The following is a 26,331-nucleotide window of genomic DNA, read 5'->3' on the forward strand; positions in this document are numbered from 1 at the left end:
GACTTATTTTATTTACTTGCTTATTTAGCATGGCTTTTTGTATACTTTCACAGCCCACATTAGTGTAAAGATACCATTTTGATTCACATGAATTTTGAAATAACAATTAGGAAAATAGCAACTAGGGAGAAAATGGATATGTAAATTCAAGCTAACAATAACAATTCATACACTTTGGGTTCTCCACAGTCAAGAAGAATTAGTACAAACACCCAAGAACTGGTGCCTCAATTTGCCTGACTAATGCAGGAAAATAACCAAGATAAATGGCCTTCTATTAGTCAAAGATGCTCAACAACTTACTGAATATTTGATTAGTTGAGGCAATTTATATCTGCCATTTATTGTCCTCCTCTGACTCACTGGCAGTTCTAGGTAAGGCCCAGGAGGAAAGGCAAAGGGTCTCATTAGTCCATTTGTGCCTTACTTACATATATGGTTAAACACTTCCTGAGTTTTTGTACCATTTTTATCATGGAGTAAAAGTAAAATGAAATGAAGTCTTTGTCATTGAGAAACACTCCTTCATATAATACCTGGATTTTTCCTTCTTGTTATGTCAAACTGTATCAATTATTTTGAAATACTATTATTCAAATACTGTCCACCGAACAAAGCTAACTGTAATCACTGATTTTGAATCTCAACCATTCATAGCTCTCACAGAGAAACTCACACACTGCCATGATTCTATTTTCTTCCCAAATTGATTCATAACTTTGGAAAAAAGTAGGCTTACTCTGAAACAAATGCTGGCCAGTTACATGCCAAGGCAGTAATTTTGTAGTACCTTTTTATATTCTGGATTCCTTTCCATTAAATGAATAAAAGCATGGAGATGTGAAAAAGCTTCCTGATGCATTGAGAGTCAAAGAAATTGTTCCTTGAAATCAAGGCAACATTTCCAATAAAATCTGAGCTGTTCAATGAATATGAATCTCTAGATCATTAACTAAAATCAAGAGGCATCTTTAATCAAATCTAAAATTTAACATACAGAATGGAAAATCCACAAAAAGAAAGAATTCCATTTGAAACCCCAAAATACCAGGCCCAAATTTTGAATATTTGGTCAATTAAGGCACAATCCTTAATGAGAGAATATTAAGCAAAAAGATGAAAAACCGGAAGAGTCAAGATGGCAGGGAAGTAGGAGGAGGCGCCCTTTCAACCTGTACCCTAAGTGAGCTGATTACCTACCAAAGAACTCTGACCACCCATGAAATCAGCCTGAGATCAGAATTATACACGTCTGGATCTCTACTGGAGCAGAAGACGCCAGTGGCAGGTAAAGCAGACTGGGAGCATCGGACTGATATCGGAAGATAAACAAAAGGGGGAGGGAGCCACCAGAGGTGACCGATTGGAAAGTAATACCCCAATAGGAGAGTGCCCTGCGTCTGGGGACCAGCATTAACTTGGAGTCTGGTTGAAAGCACTCAAAAAACAAAGAGCAAAGGATCACCGGGAGAAATAGTGGGAACCTGGGCGGTTAGGGTCAGGGACCTGAGTCCCCGGACCCAGGACAGCCTCCCCTGGCGCTGAGCCAGAGAGAGTGCGGCAGAGAAATCAGGTCTCCATCCCTGAGCTGCCAGTGCGCCTGAACGCCAGCGCGCCCAAGAACGAGTGGGGTCTGGCTCCCGGGAGGGGCTGGGAGCCTGGCTAGACCCCAATCCTGAAACGCTCTAGTCCCGCACCCTCCCTTGGGATAGGTGCTCATAGGCACTAGCCTGGAGCTCTGGCATCCGGAAATACCAGACATTCCCAGCCCGGGACAGAGGGAAAACCTCAGTGTGCGATCTCTGCTCCGAACCTCTCTGGCGGTCTGGAGTTGCCCAGACAGCCACCGCTGCCCTGGTTTTGGGTACAACGAGGAGCTCCTGCATCCCCAGGGACAGTGACTCAGAACCGACTCTGCCAGCAGCTCTTGCAAAACATTCTGAGGCTTCTCTCTGAGAGGGAGGTCGGGGTGCAGTTTGCTCTCCTCTAAACCTCCAAAAACCATCAAAAGCTGTCAAGGCGAGAGAAAGCAGATGAAAGAACATAAAAACCCCAGAGAACAAAAGCCTGAAAAAAAGTTTCCTCAGAGCCCACCCCCTTGAGGGGAGCAGGAGGACCTAACTCAGGGAACATCATTGTCTGAAAACCCACGTGGGAGGCCGCTCCCTCAGAAAAACAACCAGGAAGGAAGAAAAAAAAAAAAAAAAGACTACAAGAGAACAACCAACACTACTTCATAAATACAACTTTTATTTTTAACTCTTTACCAATATTCTGGTTCTTCTTTTTTATACATAAAGATAATTTTTTAACCTATTTACCATGACACTGAGATGTCCAGTACATCAAATTCTTTAATAACCTTCTAACCTGAACTTTTTGATACATACACCCGTGTTTTTCTTTTGCTTTTCTATATTTTAAATTCTTTTTTAATTTTAACTTAGTTTACTCTAATTTATTCTTTTTTAATTTTTATTTTCTACTATACATATAGAGTTAAACTTCAAGGTAATCCCCTTTCCCCAATCAATGCTACCCCTATAGGCAAACCAGTTTCTAATCCCCCAGTAACTTAGGAAAGTTGAGTCCCTTAACAAAAACATCAAGATACATTCAGGAAGAATCAAAATAACCTTCCTCACCCACACTGAGAATTTATAACCACTCTCCCAATTTTTCCTTCTGTCAGTGTTTCTGTGAATTTGTGTTTGTCCTGATAATATATAAATCTTATACTTCGGGTTCTTTCTGATGAGGTTCTTCCCTTTTTTTTTGCTTATATATATATTTTTTTCTCTTGTCATATACTTTTATCACTCTTTTTGTCTGTCTGTTTTTGTTTGTATACTTCATAAATCTTACCTTGTGGCCCATTTGGGCTGAGCCTTCTCTTTTATCTTCCCTTTTTTTTCTATCTCTCTCTCTCTCTTTTTTTTCCTTTTTTCTTTCCCCTTTTTTTTCTTTCTTCTTCTCTATTTCTTTTTCTTTTCTTTTTTCTCTCATTTGGGTGGGGAATCCTGATTGCACAGAAGCATTCCAGGGCGCACATTGACTGCACCACAATTGATAAGTCCAGCTACATCTGTTCAGTCATCTCTTTCCAAAATGACTAGGAGGAGGAATACCCAACAGAAGAAAAATACAGAGGACAGGCCTTCTGCAACAGAGCTAATGGCTATCGACATAGACAATATGTCAGAAAAGGAATTCAGACTAACAATTATCCAGGCAATAGCTAGGTTGGAGAAAGCCATGGATGACCAAATGGAATGGATTAGGGCAGAAATGAAAGCCACCAGGGATGATGTTAACAATGTTAGGGCAGAATTGAAAGCCACCAGGGATGATATTCAAAATGTTCTCAATGAGTTCCAATCTAATCTAAATTTTCTAAAAGCTAGGGTAACTGAGACAGAAGATAGAATTAGTGATCTGGAGGACAAACAGATAGAGAGAAAGGATCAGGAGGAAGCCTGGAACAAATAGCTCAGAAGCCACGAAAACAGAATCAGGGAAATAAATGATGCCATGAAACGTTCCAACGTCAGAATTATTGGAATCCCTGAAGGGGAAGAAAAAGAAAGAAGTCTAGAAGATATAGTGGAAGAAGTTGTCTATGAAAACTTTCTCAATCTCATGAAGGGAAACAACGTTCATGTACTAGAGGCAGAGAGATTTCCTCCCAAGATTTTAGATTCTCGAAAGTCCTCACGACACCTTATAGTTAGAATGAGGAATTATGTTTCACGACAGACCCTCTTAAAAGCAGCTAGGACAAAGAAGCTCCTTACATACAGAGGAAAGCCCATTAGAATAACGTCAGACCTTTCCACAGAGACCTGGCAAGCCAGGAAGGGCTGGCAAAATATATTCAGAGTACTAAATGAGAAGAACATGCAACCAAGAATACTCTATCCAGCAAGACTGACATTTAAAATGGATGGAGAGATAAAGAGTTTCCAAGACCGGCAAGGCTTAAAAGACTATGCAACCACCAAGCCAACACTACAGTAAATATTAAGGGGGGTCCTATAAAAGAGAAAAAATCCTAAGAATATCATTAAACAGAAATATAGAAACTATCTACAGACAGAAAGACTTCAAAGGCAACACGATGTCAATAAAAACCTATCTATCAATAATCACTCTCAATGTGAATGGCCTAAAAGCGCCCATAAAACGACACAGGGTTGCAGATTGGATAAAACAACAGGACCCATCCATAAGTTGTCTACAAGAGACCCATTTTGAACCTAAGGACACACCCAGACTGAAAGTGAAGGGATGAAAAAGCATCTTTCATGCCAATGGGCCTCAAAAGAAGGCCGGGGTAGTGATTCTCATATCAGATAAATTAGATTTTAAACTAAAGACTGTAGTCAGAGATACAGAAGGACACTACATAATTCTTAAAGGGACTATCCGGCAAGATGATCTAACAATTGTGAATATCTATGCCACCAATATGGGAGCACCCAATTACATAAAAAAACTATTAATAAAGATAAAGAGTCATATTGATATGAATACAATAATAGTAGGAGATCTTAATACGCCTCTCTCAGAAATAGATCATCGAAGCAGAAAATTAATAAAGAAATAAGAGCATTGAATGAAACATTGGACCAGATGGACCTCATAGATATATACAGAACATTCCACCCTAAAACAACAGAATACTCATTCTTCTCAAGTGCACATGGAACCTTCTCCAGAATAGACCACATACTCGGCCACAAAGCAGGACTCAACCGATACCAAAAGACTGAGATTATTCCCTGCATATTCTCAGATCACAATGCTTTGAAACTGGAACTCAATCACAAGGAAAAGTTCAGAAGGAACTCAAACACCTGGAAGCTAAAGACCACCTTGCTTAAGAATGCTTGGATCAACCAAGAGATCAAAGATGAACTTAAACAATTCATGGAAACCAATGAGAAGGAAGACAATTCGGTCCAAAACCTATGGGATACAGCAAAGGCGGTTCTAAGGGGAAAATACATAGCCATCCAAGCCTCCCTCAAAAACATTGAAAAATCCAGAATACACCAGCTGTCTCTACACCTTAAAGAACTGGAGAATCAACAACAAATCAAACCAACTCCACATGCAAGAAGGGAAATAATCAAGATTAGAGCAGAGATCAATGAGGTAGAAACGAGAGATACAGTAGAACGTATCAATGAAACTAGAAGCTGGTTTTTTGAAAGAATCAATAAGATCGATAAACCATTGGCCACACTAATCCAAAAGAAAAGAGAGAAAGCCCAAATTAATAAAATTATGAATGAAAAGGGAGAGATCACAACTAACACCAAGGAAATAGAAACAATCATCAGAAATTATTACCAACAGTTATATGCCAATAAGCTAAGCAACCTAGATGAAATGGATGCATTCCTGGAAAACTACAAACTCCCAAAATTGAATCAGGAAGAAATTGACAACCTGAATAGACCGATATCTAGTAACGAGATTGAAGCAGTGATCAAAAACCTCCCAAAAAACAAGAGCCCAGGACCTGACGGATTCCCTGGGGAATTCTACCAAACTTTCAAAGAAGAAATAACACCAATTCTCCTGAAGCTGTTCCAAAAAATTGAAGCAGAAGGAAAACTTCCAGACTCTTTTTATGAAGCCAGCATTACCCTGATCCCCAAACCAGGCAAAGACCCTACCAAAAAGGAGAATTTCAGACCAATATCACTGGTGAATATGGATGCAAAGATTCTCAACAAGATCCTAGCAAACAGGATCCAGCAGCACATTAAAAAGATTATCCACCATGACCAGTTGGGATTCATCCCTGGGTTGCAAGGTTGGTTCAACATTCGCAAATCAATCAATGTGATAGAACAAATCAATAAAAGAGAGAAGAACCACATGGTCCTCTCAATTGATGCAGAAAAAGCATTGGACAAAATCCAGCATCCGTTCCTGATGAAAACGCTTCAAAGTATAGGAATGGAGGGAACATTCCTGAACTTCATAAAATCTATCTATGAAAGACCCACAGCAAATATCATCCTCAATGGGAAAAAGCTTGCAGCCTTCCTGTTGAGATCAGGAACACGACAAGGATGCCCACTCTCACCAGTCTTGTTCAACATAGTATTAGAAGTTCTAGCAATGGCAATCAGACAACAAAGAGAAATAAAAGGTATCCAAATTGGCAAGGAAGAAGTCAAACTCTCTCTCTTCGCAGATGACGTGATTCTTTATATGGAAAACCCCAAAGACACCACCCCCAAACTACTAGAACTCATACAGCAATTCAGTAACGTGGCAGGATACAAAGTCAATGTACAGAAATCAGTGGCTTTCTTATACACTAACAATGAAAATACAGAAAGGGAAATTAGAGAATCGATTCCATTTACTATAACAACAAGAACCATAAGATACCTGGGAATAAACCTAACCAAAGAGGTAAAGGACCTGTACTCGAGGAACTACAGAACACTCATGAAAGAAATTGAAGAAGACACAAAAGGATGGAAGACTGTTCCATGCTCTTGGATTGGAAGAAAAAACATTGTTAAAATATCTATACTGCCTAGAGCAATCTATACTTTTAATGCCATTCCGATCAAAATTCCACCGGTATTTTTCAAAGAGCTGGAGCAAATAATCCTAAAATTTGTATGGAATCAGAAGAGACCCCGAATTGCAAAGGAAATGTTGAAAAACAAAAACAAAACTGGCGGCATCACGTTACCCGATTTCAAGCTTTATTACAAAGCTGTGATCACCAAGACAGTATGGTACTGGCATAAAAACAGACACATAGACCAGTGGAACAGAGTGGAGAGCCCAGATATGGACCCTCAACTCTATGGTCAAATAATCTTCGACAAAACAGGAAAAATTATTCAATGGAAAAAAGACAGTCTCTTCAATAAATGGTGCTGGGAAAACTGGACAGCAATATGTAGAAGAATGAAACTCGACCATTCTCTTACACCGTACACAAAGATAAACTCGAAATGGATAAAAGACCTCAACGTGAGAGAGGAATCTATCAGAATCCTAGAGGAGAACATAGGCAGTAACCTCTTCGATATCAGCCACAGCAACTTCTTTCAAGATATGTCTCCAAAGGCCAAGGAAACAAAAGCAAAAATGAACTTTTGGGACTTCATCGAGATCAAAAGCTTCTGCACAGAAAAGTAAACAGTCAACAAAACAAAGAGGCAACCCACGGAATGGGAGAAGATATTTGCAAATGACAGTACAGACAAAAGGTTGATATCCAGGATCTATAAAGAACTTCTCAAACTCAACACACACAAAACAAATAATCATATCAAAAAATGGGCAGAAGATATGAACAGACACTTCTCCAACGAAGACATACAAATGGCTATCAGACACATGAAAAAATGTTCATCATCACTAGCCATCAGGGAGATTCAAATTAAAACAACATTGAGATACCACCTGACACCAGTTAGAATGGCCAAAATTAGCAAGACAGGAAACAACGTGTGTTGGAGAGGATGTGGACAAAGGGGAACCCTCTTACACTGTTGGTGGGAATGCAAGTTGGTGCAGCCACTTTGGAGAACAGTGTGGAGATTCCTCAAGAAATTAAGAATAGAGCTTCCCTATGACCCTGCAATTGCACTGCTGGGTATTCACCCCAAAGATACAGATGTAGTGAAAAGAAGGGCCATCTGTACCCCAATGTTTATTGCAGCAATGGCTACGGTCGCCAAACTGTGGAAAGAACCAAGTTGCCCTTCAACGGACGAATGGATAAGGAAGATGTGGTCCATATACACAATGGAGTATTATGCCTCCATCAGAAAGGATGAATACCCAACTTTTGTAGCTACATGGATGGGACTGGAAGAGATTATGCTGAGCGAAATAAGTCAAGCAGAGAGAGTTAAGTATCATATGGTCTCACTTATTTGTGGAGCATAACAAAGGACATGGAGGTTATGGGGAGATGGAGAGGAGAGGGAGTTGAGGGAAAGTAGAAGGGGAGATAAACCATGAGAGCCTATGGACTCTGAAAAACAACCAGAGGGTTTTGAAGGGGCGGGGGGGGTGGGAGGTTGAGGAACCAGGTGGTAGGTAATAGGGAGGGCATGTACTGCATGGAGCACTGGGTGTGATGCCAAAACAATGAACACTGTTATGCTGTAAATAAACAAAAAAAAAAAAAAAATGAAAAGAAAAGAAAAAAAAATACATTATATGTTTATAAAAAAAAAAAAAAAATTGGAAGCGGAGGCGAACCATAAGAGACTATGGACTCTGAAAAACAACCTGAGGGTTTTGAAGGGGCGGGGGTGGGAGGTTGCGGGAACCAGGTAGTGGGTAATAGGGAGGGCATATACTGCATGGAGCACTGGGTGTTGTGCAAAAACAATGAATACTGTTATGCTGAAAAAAAAAATAAATAAATTTATAAAAATATTAAAAAAAATCATTATGTAAGATATTAAAAATACTTAAATATATTTTTACAAAAATAAACCTTAATATACCTTAAAAAAATGTGTTATATAAAATTCCCAAACATAACAAGAATGTCTAAGTACTTTTTAAAAAATAAATGATTGTGAGCATCAAAAAAAAAAAAGATGAAAAACCCAAGACTGGAGGTTCATATCCCCAGGAAAATTTAAGGCTTTTCTCCAAAATGATAATACTGCCATTTTCAAATATGTTATAATATTATCTTATAATACAAAAAAGAGCTCTTTTCTCCATTTTTTAAAAAAGATACATTAAATGACTTTTAGAAATTCTTTGATGAATTTATCATTTCTCAAAAACTGAACTCAAATACGTTTTTAACATGTTATCATTCAGAACGTTAAGTAAAAGGATCATCCTTAACCTTTCTCTACTATGTTTGGGAGAGAGAGAAGGTTTCATGTACTAAGGGCAGGGGGTGTAGAAAAGTTCTGTAAATTTGTGAAAATAACTAGACAGGAAATATTTTAGGCTTTACAGGTCATGAGGTCTTTGTTATAACTACTCATCACCTTATCATTTTAGAGTGAGGATGTAAAGAAATGAGTGTGGCTGTATTCCACAAACCTCACTTACAAAAACAGGCCATCAGCTGGATTTTACCTGTGGGTCATGCTTTGCTGACCCCTGATTTTTTTTTTTTCCTTTAAGAGTTCATTTTTAAGTCCTCTCTATACCCATCTTGGGCCTCGAAATCACAACCCTAAGATCAAAAGTCACATGCTCCACCAATGAGCCAGCCAGGTGCCTAGTTGACCCCTGAACTAAAAGAAAACTGGAAGGAAATGGCATTTGTATTCAAGACAATATCATGAGTGAGCACATAAATAGATTAGAATTATGTATTAGAATATGTATTCAGATGTATTCTGTGCCTTACTGTTAAAGTTATGGCATTTTCCCGCACTCAGTTGATAATCAGCTCCCAACTTTAGTGGTAACAATGAAGAGTAAAGGGGAAAAGTTAAGAAAAAGAGATTCCTTCTTTAGAGTCACCTAGAAACCATAAAAGCTACTGTCCGAAATTCAGCACAAGAGTGGTCAAGTCTTTGCTTTGAGTATGCTTTCCCTGACAACTGGAGGAATGAAACCTTCTTCAAAGCTCCAGACAAGACCTAACCTAAACTCAGATCTAAGAGAGAGCAGCTAGCAAAGAGAGCTATCTCAAGTATTCACCAGGAAAACAGACCACAGCATATACCCTGACCTACAGGTTGCAGAATTAGGCAAAATAATCCTAAAATTTTTATTTTTAATAATGCAGAATCTGGCATTGTGGGAAAAAAATTTTTTTTCAGAGAAACTAACAGCTTTCATGATCCATTGGTAAAATCTGGCCTCGTAAGTCTTGGGATTTTAAACCACAGCAGGCATACCCTCCCAATGGTAATTCCACCTCCTCCAACATGTTACAATAATTGGGGGGAGAAAAAGCATATTACAGATTTGGTAATTACTTCAGCTCTATAGATCTGCTATAAGATCTGTTTTGTATTCTTCTTTATCAAATAAGTTTAATTGTATTATGCTGCCCTCAGGTGTCTATTTTTTTATACGTATGACTAGCAGGCAAAGCAAGATCCTTCATAAATTTCCAAACCAAGAAGCTGTGGCTGTGATATTCAAAGTATTCTTTCATAAACCCCAATCACAGGCTAATGTAAGTATTAGAAGTTCAACTTTTAGGGATATCTGAAATATTACTTGGACTTTCCTGCCACTTGTATAATACACTGTCATTGAAAAAGGAACTAGGCATGGTTTAAAGAAAAAATATGGCAACTGATAATAACATTCTAAGACAGTGGTTCTCAAAGGATGACTCAGGGATCCTGTTCAGGGAGTCCATGAGGTCACACCTAGTGTTGTAATAATACTCAGAACATTTTTTCCACTCTCACTCATAAGTTACGGTGGAGTTTTCTAGAACCTACATTACTTGTGACATATAGCAACTAATTAAATACAGAAGCAGAGAATTCAGCTGTCTTCTATTGAGCCAAATATGAAAGAGTCTTGCAAAAAATTTTCAATGCTATACTTTTCACTGATTTTTTTTGTTTTGCTAAGTCTAATTATTATTCATAAAAAAAGGTTATTCCTATAGGATTTCACTTATATGTGGAATCTGAAAAACAAACAAATGAACAAATAAGTGATGGGGATTAAGGAGTGCACTTGTGATAAGCACCACGTGTTCTTTGTTAAGTGTTGAATCACTGAATTATACACCTGAAACTAGTATTATACTGTATGTTAACTAACTGGAATTTAAATTAAAAACTTAAAAAATATATAAGTGTGTGTAAAGTTAAAAAGAAAAAAAAAAAAAAAAGGAAAAGCAGAAACAGACCCATAAATATAGAGGAACAAACTGCTGCCAGAGTGGAGCAGGGGTTGGGGGTTGGTCAAAATAGGTGAAGGGGAGTAGGTGACACAGGCTTCCAGTTATGGAATGAATAAATCACAGGATAAAAAGTACAGCACAGGAAAAATAGTCAATAGTATTGTAATAGTGTTGTATGGTGACAGAGGGTAGCTACAGTTGGGGTAAGCATAGCATAACAAACAGACTTGTCAAATCACTAGGTCGTACACCTGAAACTAACATAACATTGTGTGTCAACTATACTTCAATTAATTAAAAAAATGGTACAATCTTCCACTTGTAAAGTAAGTACTGCATGGGGATATAATGTACATCATGGTGACTGCAGTACTGAATGTCTGAAACTGAAGAGTAGCTTGAAAGTTCTTATCGCAAGGAAAAAGAATTGTAACTATGGATGGTGACAGATGTTAACTAGACTTACTGTGGTGATCATTTTGTAATTATATGTAAATAATGAATCATTATGTTGTATACCTAAAAATAAACTAAAAAATAAAATTCACTCATTTTAAAAGAAAAAAGTATGTTATTCATTTAATGGGTTTATTATTGCTATTTCAAAATACTAATTATTTTTAAAATCTTATCCATTTTAGTTTCTAACATGGTAAATATTAATGGATGTATACAAAAGCTCTTTGGGGTCCTCAAAAAAATTTAAGAGTACAAAGGGAAGTACTAAAAAGTTTGAGAAGTACTGTAGTAGCAGATTCTATAACAATTTCATAGAAAGTATTTCCTTGAAATTTGAGAAGATAGAAGACACTGACCTCATTATCAAATTACAATGACTAAACTCTACTTTTAACTTGTCACAGAATGACAGATGTTAACTTAAGTAATGTGATTAGAGGTAAGAGGTTTGTTAAAGTCACGTTCCTCACCCTCACTCCTCCCCTCCTCAAACCATTTGCAGGAAGAAAGAGCAAAAAAAAACTTAATATGGAGTTTGATCTGCTTTATCATTTTCTACTAAAGACCTGTGCAAACGTGAGAAGGAAAAGGAATGCAGCTACTGAATAACGTACAAATTCGATAACGCAAAGTCCCTAAATGAGCCCCGCTGACCCAACTGATATCTCCACATTATATTTTCCATGTATGAACCTATTCTTAAAAAAGGAGAACAAGCAAAAAAAAAAAAAAAAAAAAAAAGTGAAGAATGGAAGAGAAGTGGGAGAGGTGGCTAGAGGGGGAAGAAATGGGGGAAAGGAAAAAAAGGAAAGGAGGCTTTCATTTTGAGAAGTCACAGAAGCAGAGAAAATGCACCAGTGCGTGATTAACTGTGACATGCTTAAGTAAGCATTCCTATTAAAATCCACACATAGGGGTGCCTGGGTGGCTCAGTGGGTTAAGCCTCTGCCTTCGGCTCAGGTCATGATCCCAGGGTCCTGGGATTGAGTCCCGCATCCGGCTCTCTGCTCAGCAGGGAGCCTGCTTCCCTCTCTCTCTCTCTGCCTGCCTCTCTATCTACTTGTGATCTCTCTCTGTCAAATAAATTAAAAAAAAAAAAATCTAAAAAAAAAAAATCCACACATAGTTGTCAATGTGACAGTATCTTAAAGGTCATTTTAAAATTGAAAAATCTGAGGGGCACCTGAATGGCTCAGTTGGATAAGCATCTGCTTTCAGTTCAGGTCATGATCTTGGGGTCCTGGGATTGAGTTGAGTCAGGCTCTCTGCTCAGCAGGAGACTGCTTCTCCCTCTACCTAGGCCCCTCCCCACCAACTTGTGCTCTCTCTTGCTCTCATTCTCTCTCAAATAAATAAATAAATCTTTAAAAAGATAGAAAAATCTATAAGACATTTTTTGATAAAAACATTTCCACAGGTGATGGTAAAGGTTCTCAAGCAATCCCCAAAATGCTCCTTATGGTAAGAGAAACAGTAACAGTAAAACTGAGCCCAATGCCCCACCAGAAATCCTTGGCAACTCTGGTCCAGACCCGATCCTTCCGTGAACTATCATTATCACTGAGAAGCTCCAGGGATGAGAGCCTGCTGGAAGTCACTGTAGCTGGGAAGTTCCCAAAGAAGTGAAAGGAATGACTTGGAACCAATGACATGGAAAAGAGTCCTCCAAGGGAAAGGAGGCTTGTTGACTGAAAGGAAATTAAGAACAAGGCTAGAATCTACAGTAGGGTAAAACTCAGATAGGAAAATAAATGAATGCCAAAGACGGCTTTCCTGGCAGAGGGCATCTAGGATGTGGGGCAGCAGAGACAGGAAGAGGAGCCCAGAGAGAAGACAGCTAGACAGGAGGGAGAGCAGCAGGCAAAAAGCACTTCAGGCAACTGGCCAATTACAATAATGATTATTACAGAAACAGAAATTTCCTAAGGATGTTAAAGGTCTGTGGTGCTTTTGAGGGTAGAAAGGTAAAACAGCACACTATGAAAAGTAAAAGCATTAAAACAATTCTTATAATAGTCATTTTCCACTTCTGATAATAAACAAAATATTTTGCCCGCCAATTTAAAATTCTACGATCCTACAGAGCAAATCTAGGAATTTAAAAAAAAAAAAAATTACCAATGCAGTTTACACACTGAAAAATAATGAACTGCTAACTTTATTCTATTACAAAACCTATACTTGACTCCTTTCTGCCCCTCTACCAGTATGGTATACTAACTGTGGTTTTATCCCTTATTCAACTTATAATCCAACACCAAACAAAAACAAAAACAAAAGCAAAAACCATAAAAAAAAAACAGTAAGGTCCTGCCTCATAATTAAACTCAGACCACTGAGGATGATATTCGACACACCCAGAGTATCCCAAAGTTATCTACAGGATGACAAGACTGAGCCACCACTCCAGAAGAACAATACCCCCAACTCCCTTACACCTGTTGCAGAGTGGGCTAGCTCCTGCCATTACTGAAAAACACAGAGACGCCTTGGGTTAAATTCCTATTAAAAATCCCAAGCCACAGTGTCAAAGGATAGATTTCTGCCACAAAACCTTGATTACAAATAAATGTCCTTGCTACTGCCTCTAACCAAGGCCTGACCCTGGGCAGCCATTGTCTTACAGATCTCTTTTGACTTTTAGTTGTGAAAATGACCAACTATTCTATATTTATCTATCCCACTCTTCATTACAACTCAGTCTACATCTAAAACTTCTTCCCACTTCAGGGTCCAACCCTGGTGCAAAGTTTCTGCCTATTGTCCTGCCCCTGACACCTGTCTTCAGCTCCAGTGATAAGCCTGGTAGATAGCTGAATCTCAGTTATGATCCAAGTACCTGAGAGCTAGTTACAGTAAAAAAATGCACAAGTGAAGATCAGTTCAGAAAGAAATAGTATTGAATTTATTTTAACTTTATAAAATCCTTTATTCATACTTTTCCCAACAAAACACAAGGCTTCAAAGGAAAAGATTTTCATATTTTCAATTTTTTCCTTGTTGGTAGCCAAATAACATCAATATAACTTAGTTCCCTATTATAAGAGAAAAATAAACTCTAGAGTTTGTTTTAATAGAAAGTTATCTGTATATGCAAAAGTTTAATTTACATACATATTTCATCGATGAAGAGTCATTTTAAAAATAAGAGATTTCTCAGCAGATTAGCTATGTGACCACAATTATAAAATATTTTATCTAAGAGAATAAACCACATGCAAATAAAAGCAAGTCAATACTATTGCTAACATAATAATGCATCATTCGTATTTTTTAAAAAATAGGTACAAAAGGGAATCAGCATTTTTAGCTCCACTGAAATTATGACATTTGCATGAACTTCTCCCAAAAATATTGCATATACTTCGGACTGTTTTTTACCTAGCCTACTTAGTGAAATTCAATTATCCAAGGTATAATTAAAATATCTCCCCAGTACGTTTCCACTACAGCACCTCAGTTACCTGCTATATTCTAAGTTGAAAGACTAATGGAAGTCACTACCAGAAATGAGATTTGACTTCCACGAATGTCTCATTCATATCCAATCCTTACCCAGATGGCACAGAATTTGGATAGAGTAGACATAAGTGTTTGTTGAATGGTAGAATAAATTATAAAAAGAAAGACAGAAAGGTATTCCAACATATAACACTATATTAGATTTATTACATTAGTATACATTCAATGATTTTATTAGTAAGAAAAGTTAGCAGAATGAACAAAGGCCCATACCAGTGCATTTCCAATGTATCATTCCTCAGAGTGAATAAAACCCACAAGGAGGATTCATCACAAAGAAAAGCCAAAAGAAGCTAATTCCCAAATTATGCCTCCCCCACTGAGAGCATGAGGACAAGCTTATTACAGTACTTCGTAGAAAGATCATGCTGGTGTATTGCTATCAGGGCACAATGGTAAAGAAGAAAAGGAAAATGGCTTATTAGTTCACTTCCCAAGAGGACTATTCTAGCATTGGACTAAGTAATGAGAGGTGATGGCCTAGGCAGTACAGCCTAGGGAGGAGGTGAAAAGGGGCAGATATTAGAAATAATTCACTTTATATTTTGAATGATTCACCTTCAAAGGGGTCATGCTAGTAAGTCAAACAGAAATTGTAACAATACATCAGGCAATCATGATGCAACAGAAACTACATCCAGAATTATGGATAAAAACTTACCACCTAGAAGGAAAATTTATTTTTAAAATGAATGCAGAGTTGGAAGATAAGAAAACACATTTTCGTATGGTTAGTTCTTATGCAACTACTATATATTCAATAGACTTTCAACAGCATGCATTGTAAATAAGGATTTAAAAAACCTCTAATATACAAAACCTAACCAACAGACAATCCTAAGTATATAGCACACATTTTCAAGAACAAAGCTAAGAACTAATAATCAATTAAAATATGTTTGATAATATTGTACTTATTTTCCCTCTTACATGTAATTCTGTCACTATAGCCAATTGTTAATTATGTACAATTGGCACAACTCAGGATAATATTAAACTGTTCGTATACTGCCCCTTACCTATAAACTCTTACATTCTAGTTGCAAAAAGAAATGTTACTCTTCATTTAATCTCTTTTCGATTATATAAAAGCGGTCTGAAAACAGAGCAAGAGCAAATCCGAGATCTGTTGTTCTGAACTTATGGACTATTATAGTACATAACACTGGGGTGCTCACGGTTAGTCTGGATATCAAACAAGCTGAGTTATCTGAATATATAACAAACTTCACACCTTTATTTACTGCCATATTTAAAATTATTGTGATTAATAAGATATACACTTATTTGAAAGTATTAAAGCAATATTAGTTTTCTAAAAAGTAATTCAGCTTTTAATAGAAATTAATCCCCCATCTAGCAACTTCTACAAAAGTTCTATGAGATCCTCAACTTTTAAATAAGAATTGAACGTATTACTGGATTTTTTTGTCATTATAAATTTTCTCAGTCAACAGACACTAAATGCACACCCATCATATGTGAATGAGACCTTAAAATATCTCACGTGACAAAGCTACCTCACGTTGGGACTCACTAACTTGGATCAAAGTTATATGTGGACAAGTATTCAAAAATTCTCTCAAGTGGGAAGAAAAGAAGAGGACAAAATTGTAATTATCATCATAAGACAGGCAGAGAAAAAAGCAAGGAAAACTTGCTTTGTTGGGTAAGAGAAAAACAGGGGTCAGAACGGTCCAATGAGTTGTCATCCCCATAACAAACCAATGAGTTTAGATTCTGATCCTCATGTCAAGGCTCACACTGCGGGAATCCTGGCACCTTTATTTCCCCAGGATGTATTATGGTGCTATGGCCCCAAAATGTCCCTGAGAGTATCTACTAATTTTATTCTGTATCATCGCTGGACACATGTTACATATCTGCAAGTCACTAGGTTATTCTAAATACAACTCATGGAAATTGAAAAAGGAACTTCCTAGTTTCCTAGTTGAGTTGGGAGGTTTGTAAAGACAGTGTTAGCTATCACTATATCTCCTCTTCATTTTTCTGACAGAACACTTCTTTTCCCCTCCAGTCCACTTTAATGGTCCAAACTGCACCATTTTGCCTTTCTTAAGGAAATTATGTGTCCTTTTGGAATATGAAAATGAATTTGTACAGATACCTAAGCTTTATTCTTTCAGTGTGATTTTTTAAAATTTTAAGATAAATCATATAGCAAATCAAGGGATGACCTAGATTCTTTAATTACAAGAAACTTGGTTTTCTCTTCAGAATAAATGGACCTGGAACTATGAAATAATTTTTGTGCTAAGTGAATACATACTGGCCTATATTAAACTAAAAGATTTTCATTTTCTCTAAGATAAACAGTTTAAGTAAACACTAAAATTTCACACCTATGAAAGGTAAAAGTTTATATATAATTATAAAGCATCCCATCCTGGTTAAGTTTTCTCTAGATTTTTCAACAGAAGATGAGACAATAATTAGAACATTTTGATATTTCAACTAGTAAAGACCAGGTGAGCTGAGAAGCAAAGAAAAGGCTGTGTTCTTAAGACTGGCTACTAGATTCAGTAAAAACACGGTCATCATCTTCAGCTCTAACTTATTTGCTCTTTCCATATTATCAACCCAAATAGCTAACCAAAAAACAAATGCTCTGTCTCTGCCATCTACTGGAGAAAAGATACAGAACACACTCACTACAGGTAAGTCAACTCCAGACAAGCAGACAGTATCATATGCATGTTAGCATGTAAAGTAAGTTATTTCTTTTTCCAAGGATTTACATTTACCTACTTGCCATGTAAAGAATGAGAAAAGGGAAGGGGAGAGAATAAGTGTGTATGAATACAAAAGCAAAGATAAGCTCAAGATATTTTAATTTCTATAAGACAGCTTCACACACCTATACTTACATGGCCATGGAGATCTGTGTTAAGAAGCATCATTGCACAGGTGAGACAATGGACTCCATCTAAGGGAAGAGACAAGGAAAGAAAGCATTAATTCACTATTTCCTGTTGGACTACTTATTATCATTAAAGTGGCATACATTAAGAACCTCTGAAAACACAATAATGTGGCTAAGCACAATTAATCATATTTGTTTGGAGAGACAAAAAAAAAAATTATTAAAAGGGCCTCAGTGCAGAGAGTAGGACTCTGCTGGTGATGAAGTATATTATTCTTAACTCTCTGGAGGGTAGTTTTTTTTTTTTTTTAAAGATTTTATTTATTTATTTGACAGACAGAGATCACAAGTAGGCAGAGAGGCAGGCAGAGAGAGAGCAGGAAGCAGGCTCCCCGCTGAGCAGAGAGCCAGATGCGGTGCTCAATCCCAGGACCCTGAGATCAGGACCTGAGCTGAAGGCAGAGGCTTAATCCACTGAGCCACCCAGGCGCCCCGAGGGTAGTTTGATAGTACATATCTTAAGCTTTGGAACAGTATCTTTTGACACAGCAAATCCATTTATAAGACTTTACACTAAGGAAATAGGATCTATACAAGATACAAGGGTATCCAAAGAAATATTGCTTATAATGGGGAACAAGTAAATAAAACCCTCCAAAACCACAATCCTGATATGTTTAAGTCATTAAAAATGTTCTGCAAGTATGCTGACTGTTGAAACAAAAAGATATTTCACAATAAATTATTATATGAAAAGCACATTATATGCAGTATGATCCGATTTAAATATAAATACATCTAGAATAACATATAGCATTATATTAAAATATTATTGTCTCTGGGTAGTGAGATAATTTTTACCTTTTTATTTATATTTTCCTAACCTTATATAATAAAAGATGCAGAAATGAAAATAAATTATTTGCTACCGTTTCTTTTTTTTTTTTACTTTCTGGGAGGAATGTAAATTAAGAAAGAAGCAAAAGTTACAGGAAACCAAGATTTGGGTCTTTCAGTGTACTGTCTGGGTATTAGATCTCTGGTTAAAAATATATAGGCAGGAATAGTTATCCTCTTTCTTGACAATTCACTAAAGGCAACATGTAGGTCAACTGGTCCAGGATACTATGGATCAGCCAAAAGTAAAATACTGCAATAATCTGTAAAGATTAAAAAATTAAATATTCAGGGGAAAGATGCTGCTCAAACTAGATGGATCATGTCACATTTAGATGGAAACATCACTCTCTCTTACTTTATAAAGGAAAAGAAAAAGCACTAAGAATTAGAAGCTTCTCATTTCCAAACCTTAGAATTACTTCTCCTCATTCTTTTCCTGCAATTCTCAACCCAAGTATAGTAAACAATGGTAGTAGTAGATGCAGAAAAATCTTACTGTATATGCCAAATGTACAGAAAGACAGGCCTTCCTAATTACTGAATTCATGAATTAAAGACAGCTTATTTTTCAGAAGTATGCCTTTGAGTATAGTAGGTGATTTCTATTATTAATGTCTCTAAGGAGATGCTATTGAATGTCCAAAAGTGTATTTATTCCAGTCCAGATTATTATTATTAAATTTTAAGTACATTTAAAATAAATTCCTTGAAAGCATTTGTAAAACACTCAGCAGCCAAGTTTCCAATACCCTTATCAACAGGCAGATGAGTATGCATATCCAAATTCCTTATTTCACTCAGGAATGTCAATATTTTATTAGATTTAAAGGAGGCTTTTAATAAAAACAATTCCCTTCTATCCCTTTCATTTTCTACACAATACTGATAAGTGATAGAAACTTATAGATGAAAAAAGTGAGTAAATAGTCTAAGTATAATCAAACAAAGGACTAAAGAAAATTAAATTCCCATTTTATGGAGATGAATGTGACTCTAATGATCAGATTGTTAGTTAATTTAGCTATAGCCTCACTTAGGTGATTAGTGATTAGTTTAGTGATTAGTGATTGGTTTAGTAATTAGATAGTTAACTGGCAAGACTGAAGCTAGAGATAATGGTTATTTCTGGTGCCTCTAATCCTAGTGATCTATTCCAGAATTCGTGTTTATGAAAGATTCTCCAATTGCAAATGAATGCGCCTGACTTCAAACCTTGAAAATTTTATTTATTGCAGGAATTGACATGGAGGAAAAACCTCTTGATAGGGTGCATCAACACTGAAATAGTTTAAAGTTGCTTTTTAAAAATAGTACAATAAACATAAACTCATAGTTCATTAAAATCATAAACCAAAGTCAGTGGTCAGTGTTGCTACAACGAATATCAAACCAAAGCACTGGAGACACACCACAAACTCCAGTGAGATTTGTAAATGTTTCCAAAACTAAGTATACATGCTCTTCAAGAAGTTTAGAGATCAGAGGGATAGAAAGAAGAAATAAAACCTGCATTTCATTTATTACAATGTGCTTTGCATGTAAAATTTCAGAGTGATTTAAAGCATCTTATCATACTATAGAACTGGAAAACAAAGTAAAAAATAATAAAAAGAAAAGAAGGTCATGCAGCCATTAAATATGATACGAGAATATGCTCACAACTGAAAGGGAAAGAACAGAAAACAAAACTCTAATGATTCAAATTTGAAATTAAATATTATATAAATAGAGAAGGAAATAAACAGTTGTTGAAAGTTATCTCCAGAAAATTAGCAATCCCTAGATGATTTTCATTTTCTTCTGTATAATCTTCCATATTTTCCACAATAAAATTTAACTTTTATAATGAAAAAAATAACCCTTGTTTTTTGAAATACAAACATTTCCATCAGATTACCTTGTGAAGCAATGGTATTTGGGTTACAATAAAAGTATCTATTGGAGAAGTGTATTAAAACTCTCTCTCGTTCTTGAGTTTCTCCCACAAGAGAAAATGCTTTAAAGAAATACCTAAAAAAAAGAATTAAGAGAAAAAAAGTGAAACCAGAAAACATTACCATACTCTTTACGTTTGATAATTAAAGTTAATTCATATATAATATGAAATTAATTATACAAAGTAAGATATTCTAGTTATTAAAAAAACACTTGCTAGAGATAGGCATTCAATATAAATTTATTTAATTCTATAAAATGTTAATACGAAAGATGACAGAATAGTAACAGTAACATGGTAGCTAATACTTTAAAATAAAGCCCTGGGAAGGTAGTAACTTCCCCGTATGACTGAAATGACAAGTACCCATTTAAAAGATCAGTCAAATAAAAACCAAAGAACACTTAAAGACCAAACCCATAACCATGGAGGCTATGTTTTAAAACTATAACAGTTTGTCATTTTGCTTATATGATTGTACTTGCCACTGACACATAAAACAAATGAATCACTGAACTCTACCTCTGAAACTAATAATCATTACATATTAACTGAATATAAAATAAAATTTTAAAGAAAGAAAAAAATTACAATTATATTATCTTGTATACAGATTTTTGTTAATTTTATTTTGCCTATTATCACATTATATTAAATTTTTATGAGAAGAAAATTGGAAACTAAAACCCAACTAATTTATGTATAAAAATTCTTTGAAAAACAAAAATATGACCAGAACCACACACCAATCTAAATCAGAGTCACTAAGAGTACTGTCTATTAATGATGAATTCCAATGACCCTCACTTGAAAAAGTGGGTGCACTTCCCTAAACATGAGTTAGGAAGGAAAAAAAAATCCTTTAAAATGTTCTAAGAAACCTTACAATTAGAAGAAACATACAACATTATTATTTATATGATGAAAGTGTTGCTTTCTTAGCTTGTTAAATTATATTGATCAAACTGGAATTTTTCATAACTGTCTTTTATAAACCACGTCAGAGAACAATGCATAAACATCAATCTTTTCTCTACCCTTACTTGTTTTCAATGGAAAATCCTATGTATGCCCTCAATTCCCACAAAGTACCAATGAATAAGTCATTATTGTGCATTCTCACCTAAATATCCTCACTTCACCTCCCAAAACACAGTTTCCTCATTTGTAAAACTAGAGGATTATACAGATGGTCTCAGAATTCCTGCAGGCTCTGACATGTTATAAAGTTAATAAGAGGTAAATGCTGACTGGGTTTTACCTTCACGACTCTTAGAAATTTACAGTACACTACGGTGTGAAAAGTGAGGATCAGTGTGTTTATTAAACCTTCATTTGAACAGATCAGCAAAAAGTGCTACTATCTGAAATAGTTTACAGATATCTTCTGCCGATTATATGTTGATGTTCATTTTTATTCCATTCATGAATTAATTCCAAGCATCATCTTAAAGGCTATTTGGCTATTATAAACAAATGTTTGGGGGGGGGAGACCTGCAATTTTACAGTCTGTAAATCTGTGCCTTTCTTAATCGATCATCCAAAAACCAGATTCCCACAGATTCTACTTGTCAAGGCCCACTTTTGAGATTCCACTTCTCAAGACTTACTATTTTTTACTATGTCATCTACTAGATGGAAAATATGATTTCATGTGTGATTTCATAAAAAAATATGATTTTCTTTCTACTATGTCTAATAAACTATAGTATAATCTGAACTAAGATCACAAAGTCACTGTGGGCTAAAAGAATTAAAACTTGGATTTTGGTTTCAGCATTACTTTCTCTTCTCAGAATTATTTGGAAGCAAAAAAGAGCAGAAGTCATAATTAATCATACCTGAGAGACTGATCCAGTGTCATTCCTGTAAAATCAAAAAACTTCAGATATTCTTCTGCCACTAGTTTGCTAAATTCATTGCTATAAGAAAACAGGATAGACTTTGTTATTAAAATCCAAGCTATTTAAAAAGACACACACACAAGGACACACTCAGACACCAGTCTTGGTACACAACGTACTTCTTGCCTAGGTGCTTTGCGACATCCGATCTTTTGAATCTGTCTAGTTGATAAAGGCGTTTGGCCAACCTTTTGGCTGCTTCTACGTTGCTGCTGGTACCATTACTGAGACTTTCTGAGGTCTCCTTTTCCAGAATTTCAGTGCTCCCCATCTCAGAATGAGCCTCTAGCAGTGTTGTTTTTACCCCAGCATTGCTGTGAGAATTGATAAAAAAGAAAAGGTTTTTCTTATGTGACAAAAATGAAAAATAGCTGATGAAATTACCATGCTATTGTAAAACCAAATGAAAAAACTTTTAAATGAGATAGTTTTATCCTTAATTATTCCTAAAAGTATTTCCAGCTACCATATTTCAATGTACTGAAGAAGTGATTCCTTAAACCCTTGATGAGCAGTTCTCAAAACTTTTGGTCTCAGGACCTTTACATTTTTAAAAATAAGGACACCAAACACCTCTGTGTTTATGTGGGTTACATCTATTGATATTCACAGCATTAGTAATTTAAAAAGAAAAACTTTAAATGTTAACTCACTTAAAAATAACAAACCCATTTCATGAATATGAATAGTATATTTTATTTAAAATAATAATAGTTTCTAAAACATAAACAACATAAAATTTAGTGAGAAAGACAACAATTATTTACATATTTAGAATAATGGTTGGCTTACTGAAGACAGCTGGGTTCTCACTGCCACTAACCAATACTTTGTTTTGGTTAAAATATTAAGAAAACCCAGCCTCACACAGATATTCGGTTAAAAAAAAAAAAAAAAGAAGTAACTTAATATCCTTTCCAGATAATTATAGATATTCTTTTTTTTCAACGTGGCACTAAAATAAGATAAGTGATAGTTTCCCAAAGGTTAGTGGCAATATAGGATCAAAGAAATTTTTGTACTCATATTAAAATTTGTCTTCTACTTTAAATCAATCTTTTACCCAGGCAAGATTCTGTACCATACATTGGCCATTTGCAAAATATCTGTTGACACATTTTTAAAATCACTTTTTAAAATCACATTTATTACATCACCATTATTATCTTCAGAAAAATCTTTAATTATGGAAAAGCTACCAAACTCCTGGTGACAGATAAAAGTTTTCCAAATTTCTAAGTTTTAACTGAAAGCTCAAGTTGCATTGTCGGAAAAAATACTGTCAGTTTTCTTAGAGTATTAATAGGTTCACTCTATTAATTTTTGAGAAAATGGCTGCCAATAACCATAGTTTGTCAGTTACACTTTGAAGGAAAAATGGCATTTCATAAAGAGCAATAAGTTTATAACTCATAAATCAAATTACATACAAGACTGTCCCCAAGAAAACCATCAGAAGAAGGGCTTTATGCATATTTCCCATTTCATCACACATGAAATTAAAAACGTACTCAAGGGTTAAAATGTAATTATTCTGTACTGCTTTATCAAAGAAGTTTTAGGTGAGACTGACTTTTGTTTTTATTTTGAGTGCATGATAGTGAAGAACAAAGTAACAACTAGGACAGTTTGGAGTCACTACCTTGATTTGTGCTAAAACCTGCAAACCATTGCTTCTGCATCATCAGTGTAAATATCAATACAGTGAAAAAGGAAAATAATGCTGTACTGTTATTATAAAATAATTTTGAACTCATAAACCTCCTGAAAGGGTTTCAGTAAGCCCCACAAACCACAAAGTGAGCACCTCTGCTTGAAAGGAGTCACAAGCTATATAGCCTGTGGCTGACTATGGAATGCTACATCCTCCATTTGTAACATACCAATAATGCAATAATTTCCAAATCCTCATTTTAACTTGATAACTAAGGAAAGATACATTCATGATAAACTATGACATTTAAATAGCCTTCCAACATACTTACCACAGACTCTAAACCAGACACAAAATTTTTCTGTAATGAACCAGATACTAAATATTCCAGGCAAGGCCACATTAGGTCTCTGTCACACATGCCTCTATTTTTGTTGTTTTTGTTTGTTTTTTCCTTTGTTTTTCCCAACTTTTTAAAACTTAAAAACCATTCCAGGCTAGGCTGAACAGGCAGGCCCACAAGCCTACTCTTGTCATGTCTTTGCTCTACATAGTTCTTTAACTTGACCTGAATTAAAAGTAGAGTATCCATTTACTGTCTAACCCAAGATACTCTGAAGAGGGAACAGGATGATAAAATTAAATATGTAATCATAATTGTTACAAAGGGTTTTCTTTAAGATTTTTATTTATTTATTTGACAGACAGATTACAAGTAGGCAGAGAGGCAGGCAGAGAGAGAGGAGGAAGCAGGCTCCCTGCTGAGCAGAGAGCCGGATGCGGGGCTTGCTCCCAGGACCCTGGGATTGTGACCTGAGCCGAAGGCAGAGGCTTAACCCACTGTGCCACCCAGGCGCCCCGTTTACAAAGTTTTTTAAAACCAATAAAAATAGTTGTAAACTTACAATAAATGACAAAAATCATTATAACAAAAAAAATCTTTTTTAAGCAGAACTATTCAGTATCTATTTTTGTCACTTACTGTACCTTATGATTTCCCATTTCCTATCACCAATAAGTGAGAGCCTGACAGGTACACTATCACTCAAATGCAGCTCCAGCCACTAGGCCCAGCCAGCACACCAGGTAGCTCCTAGGAACTGCACTGCTCCAGACTTCCCCAACCACCGCCAGACTTGAGGGAGATAACCACCCCTCACAACTCCTCTCCAAGTTCACTTCATTAGCAAGTATGCCACATGCTTTCCTTGAAAGAGAGCTATATGGGGAGGGAACAGAGAGAGGTTATCCCATAGTGTCTTTTACACTCAACTATTCTGCTCAATGCACAGGTGAACTCACACATCCCACAGGACACTGTGGAGAAGCTAGAAGTACCAAGTGGAGGCTTATCAAACCCAGGCTGACTTGACTTTACTGCAGCTATTAATGAGAATACTTCATTTTTTAAAGTCAGTCAAATGTTAAACCATAGCTGATGCCAGGACAACAAACATAAACTGGAACTGCCCCAGGCAAACTAAGATATTTGCTAACCCTTCTTTAAACAATTAGCCACCTTAAACAAGTTTCCAACAGAAATAGATACCAATTAAAATAAATTACTTCATTATGAGATCTTCATGCAAATACATTTAAATATTTTTTCATCCTAAACCTTCCTCTACAGAGTTACCAGCCAGTTTTATGAAATCTATCCTACCAGAAAACTGAGTATTTAATCATTACATACAGCAAACCTGTAATATGTAAACTAGTAGTAGATTAATCATTACATACAGCAAACCTGTAATATGTAAACTAGTAGTAGAAAATTCTTTTAAAGGGCAACTCACACTTTGTGGTGGAAATGTAAAATATTTATTCCAAGAACTATTTTAGTTACAACCAAGTAATTTTTATAATTATAAAAGAAAACCCCTGCAGTTGTGTCTGCATGCATTCTCTTACTCTATGGAGTAGCTATCATGGAGAAAAAACAAATGCCAAAGAAAGCAGTTTCTTTTCAATTAAACTGCTACTTACTGCTCATTTTTCAAGACAAATTTATGGCATATATTTAATCACTCCATGTAAATAGAATAATTGCACCAAACATACAGTACTGCAAAGATTTTGTTAAAATACAAGAGACTTATCCTAAAGAGCATATATATTTTGTAAGTGTAGTGGTGACAGTCACTCAGTCACTCCTGTTCCTCATTCCTCATGTTTGCCCCCTCTTTCTACTCTCTTGCCCAGTCCAGTCTATTTCACCTCATTCTCCC

The 26,331-nt window shown here is 35.9% G+C and overlaps 1 protein-coding gene across 4 annotated transcripts in view; it reads right to left on the minus strand.

The window, feature by feature from the left end:
• Positions 1–26,331, minus strand: part of PSD3 (pleckstrin and Sec7 domain containing 3) — a 614,599-nt gene that overhangs the window by 307,601 nt on the left and 280,667 nt on the right. For all 4 annotated transcript variants that reach the window (XM_045991818.1, XM_045991828.1, XM_045991839.1 and 1 more), the window contains 4 exons: positions 22,569–22,763; positions 22,387–22,467; positions 20,506–20,618; positions 17,713–17,771 (listed from right to left, as the gene is read on the minus strand). In XM_045991818.1, the coding sequence (XP_045847774.1) occupies positions 17,713–17,771; positions 20,506–20,618; positions 22,387–22,467; positions 22,569–22,763 (448 nt within the window). The remainder of the gene's footprint in view (positions 1–17,712; positions 17,772–20,505; positions 20,619–22,386; positions 22,468–22,568; positions 22,764–26,331) is intronic.

Source organism: Meles meles, chromosome 2, assembly GCF_922984935.1.
Source record: "Meles meles chromosome 2, mMelMel3.1 paternal haplotype, whole genome shotgun sequence".
Taxonomy (NCBI): Eukaryota; Metazoa; Chordata; class Mammalia; order Carnivora; family Mustelidae; genus Meles; species Meles meles.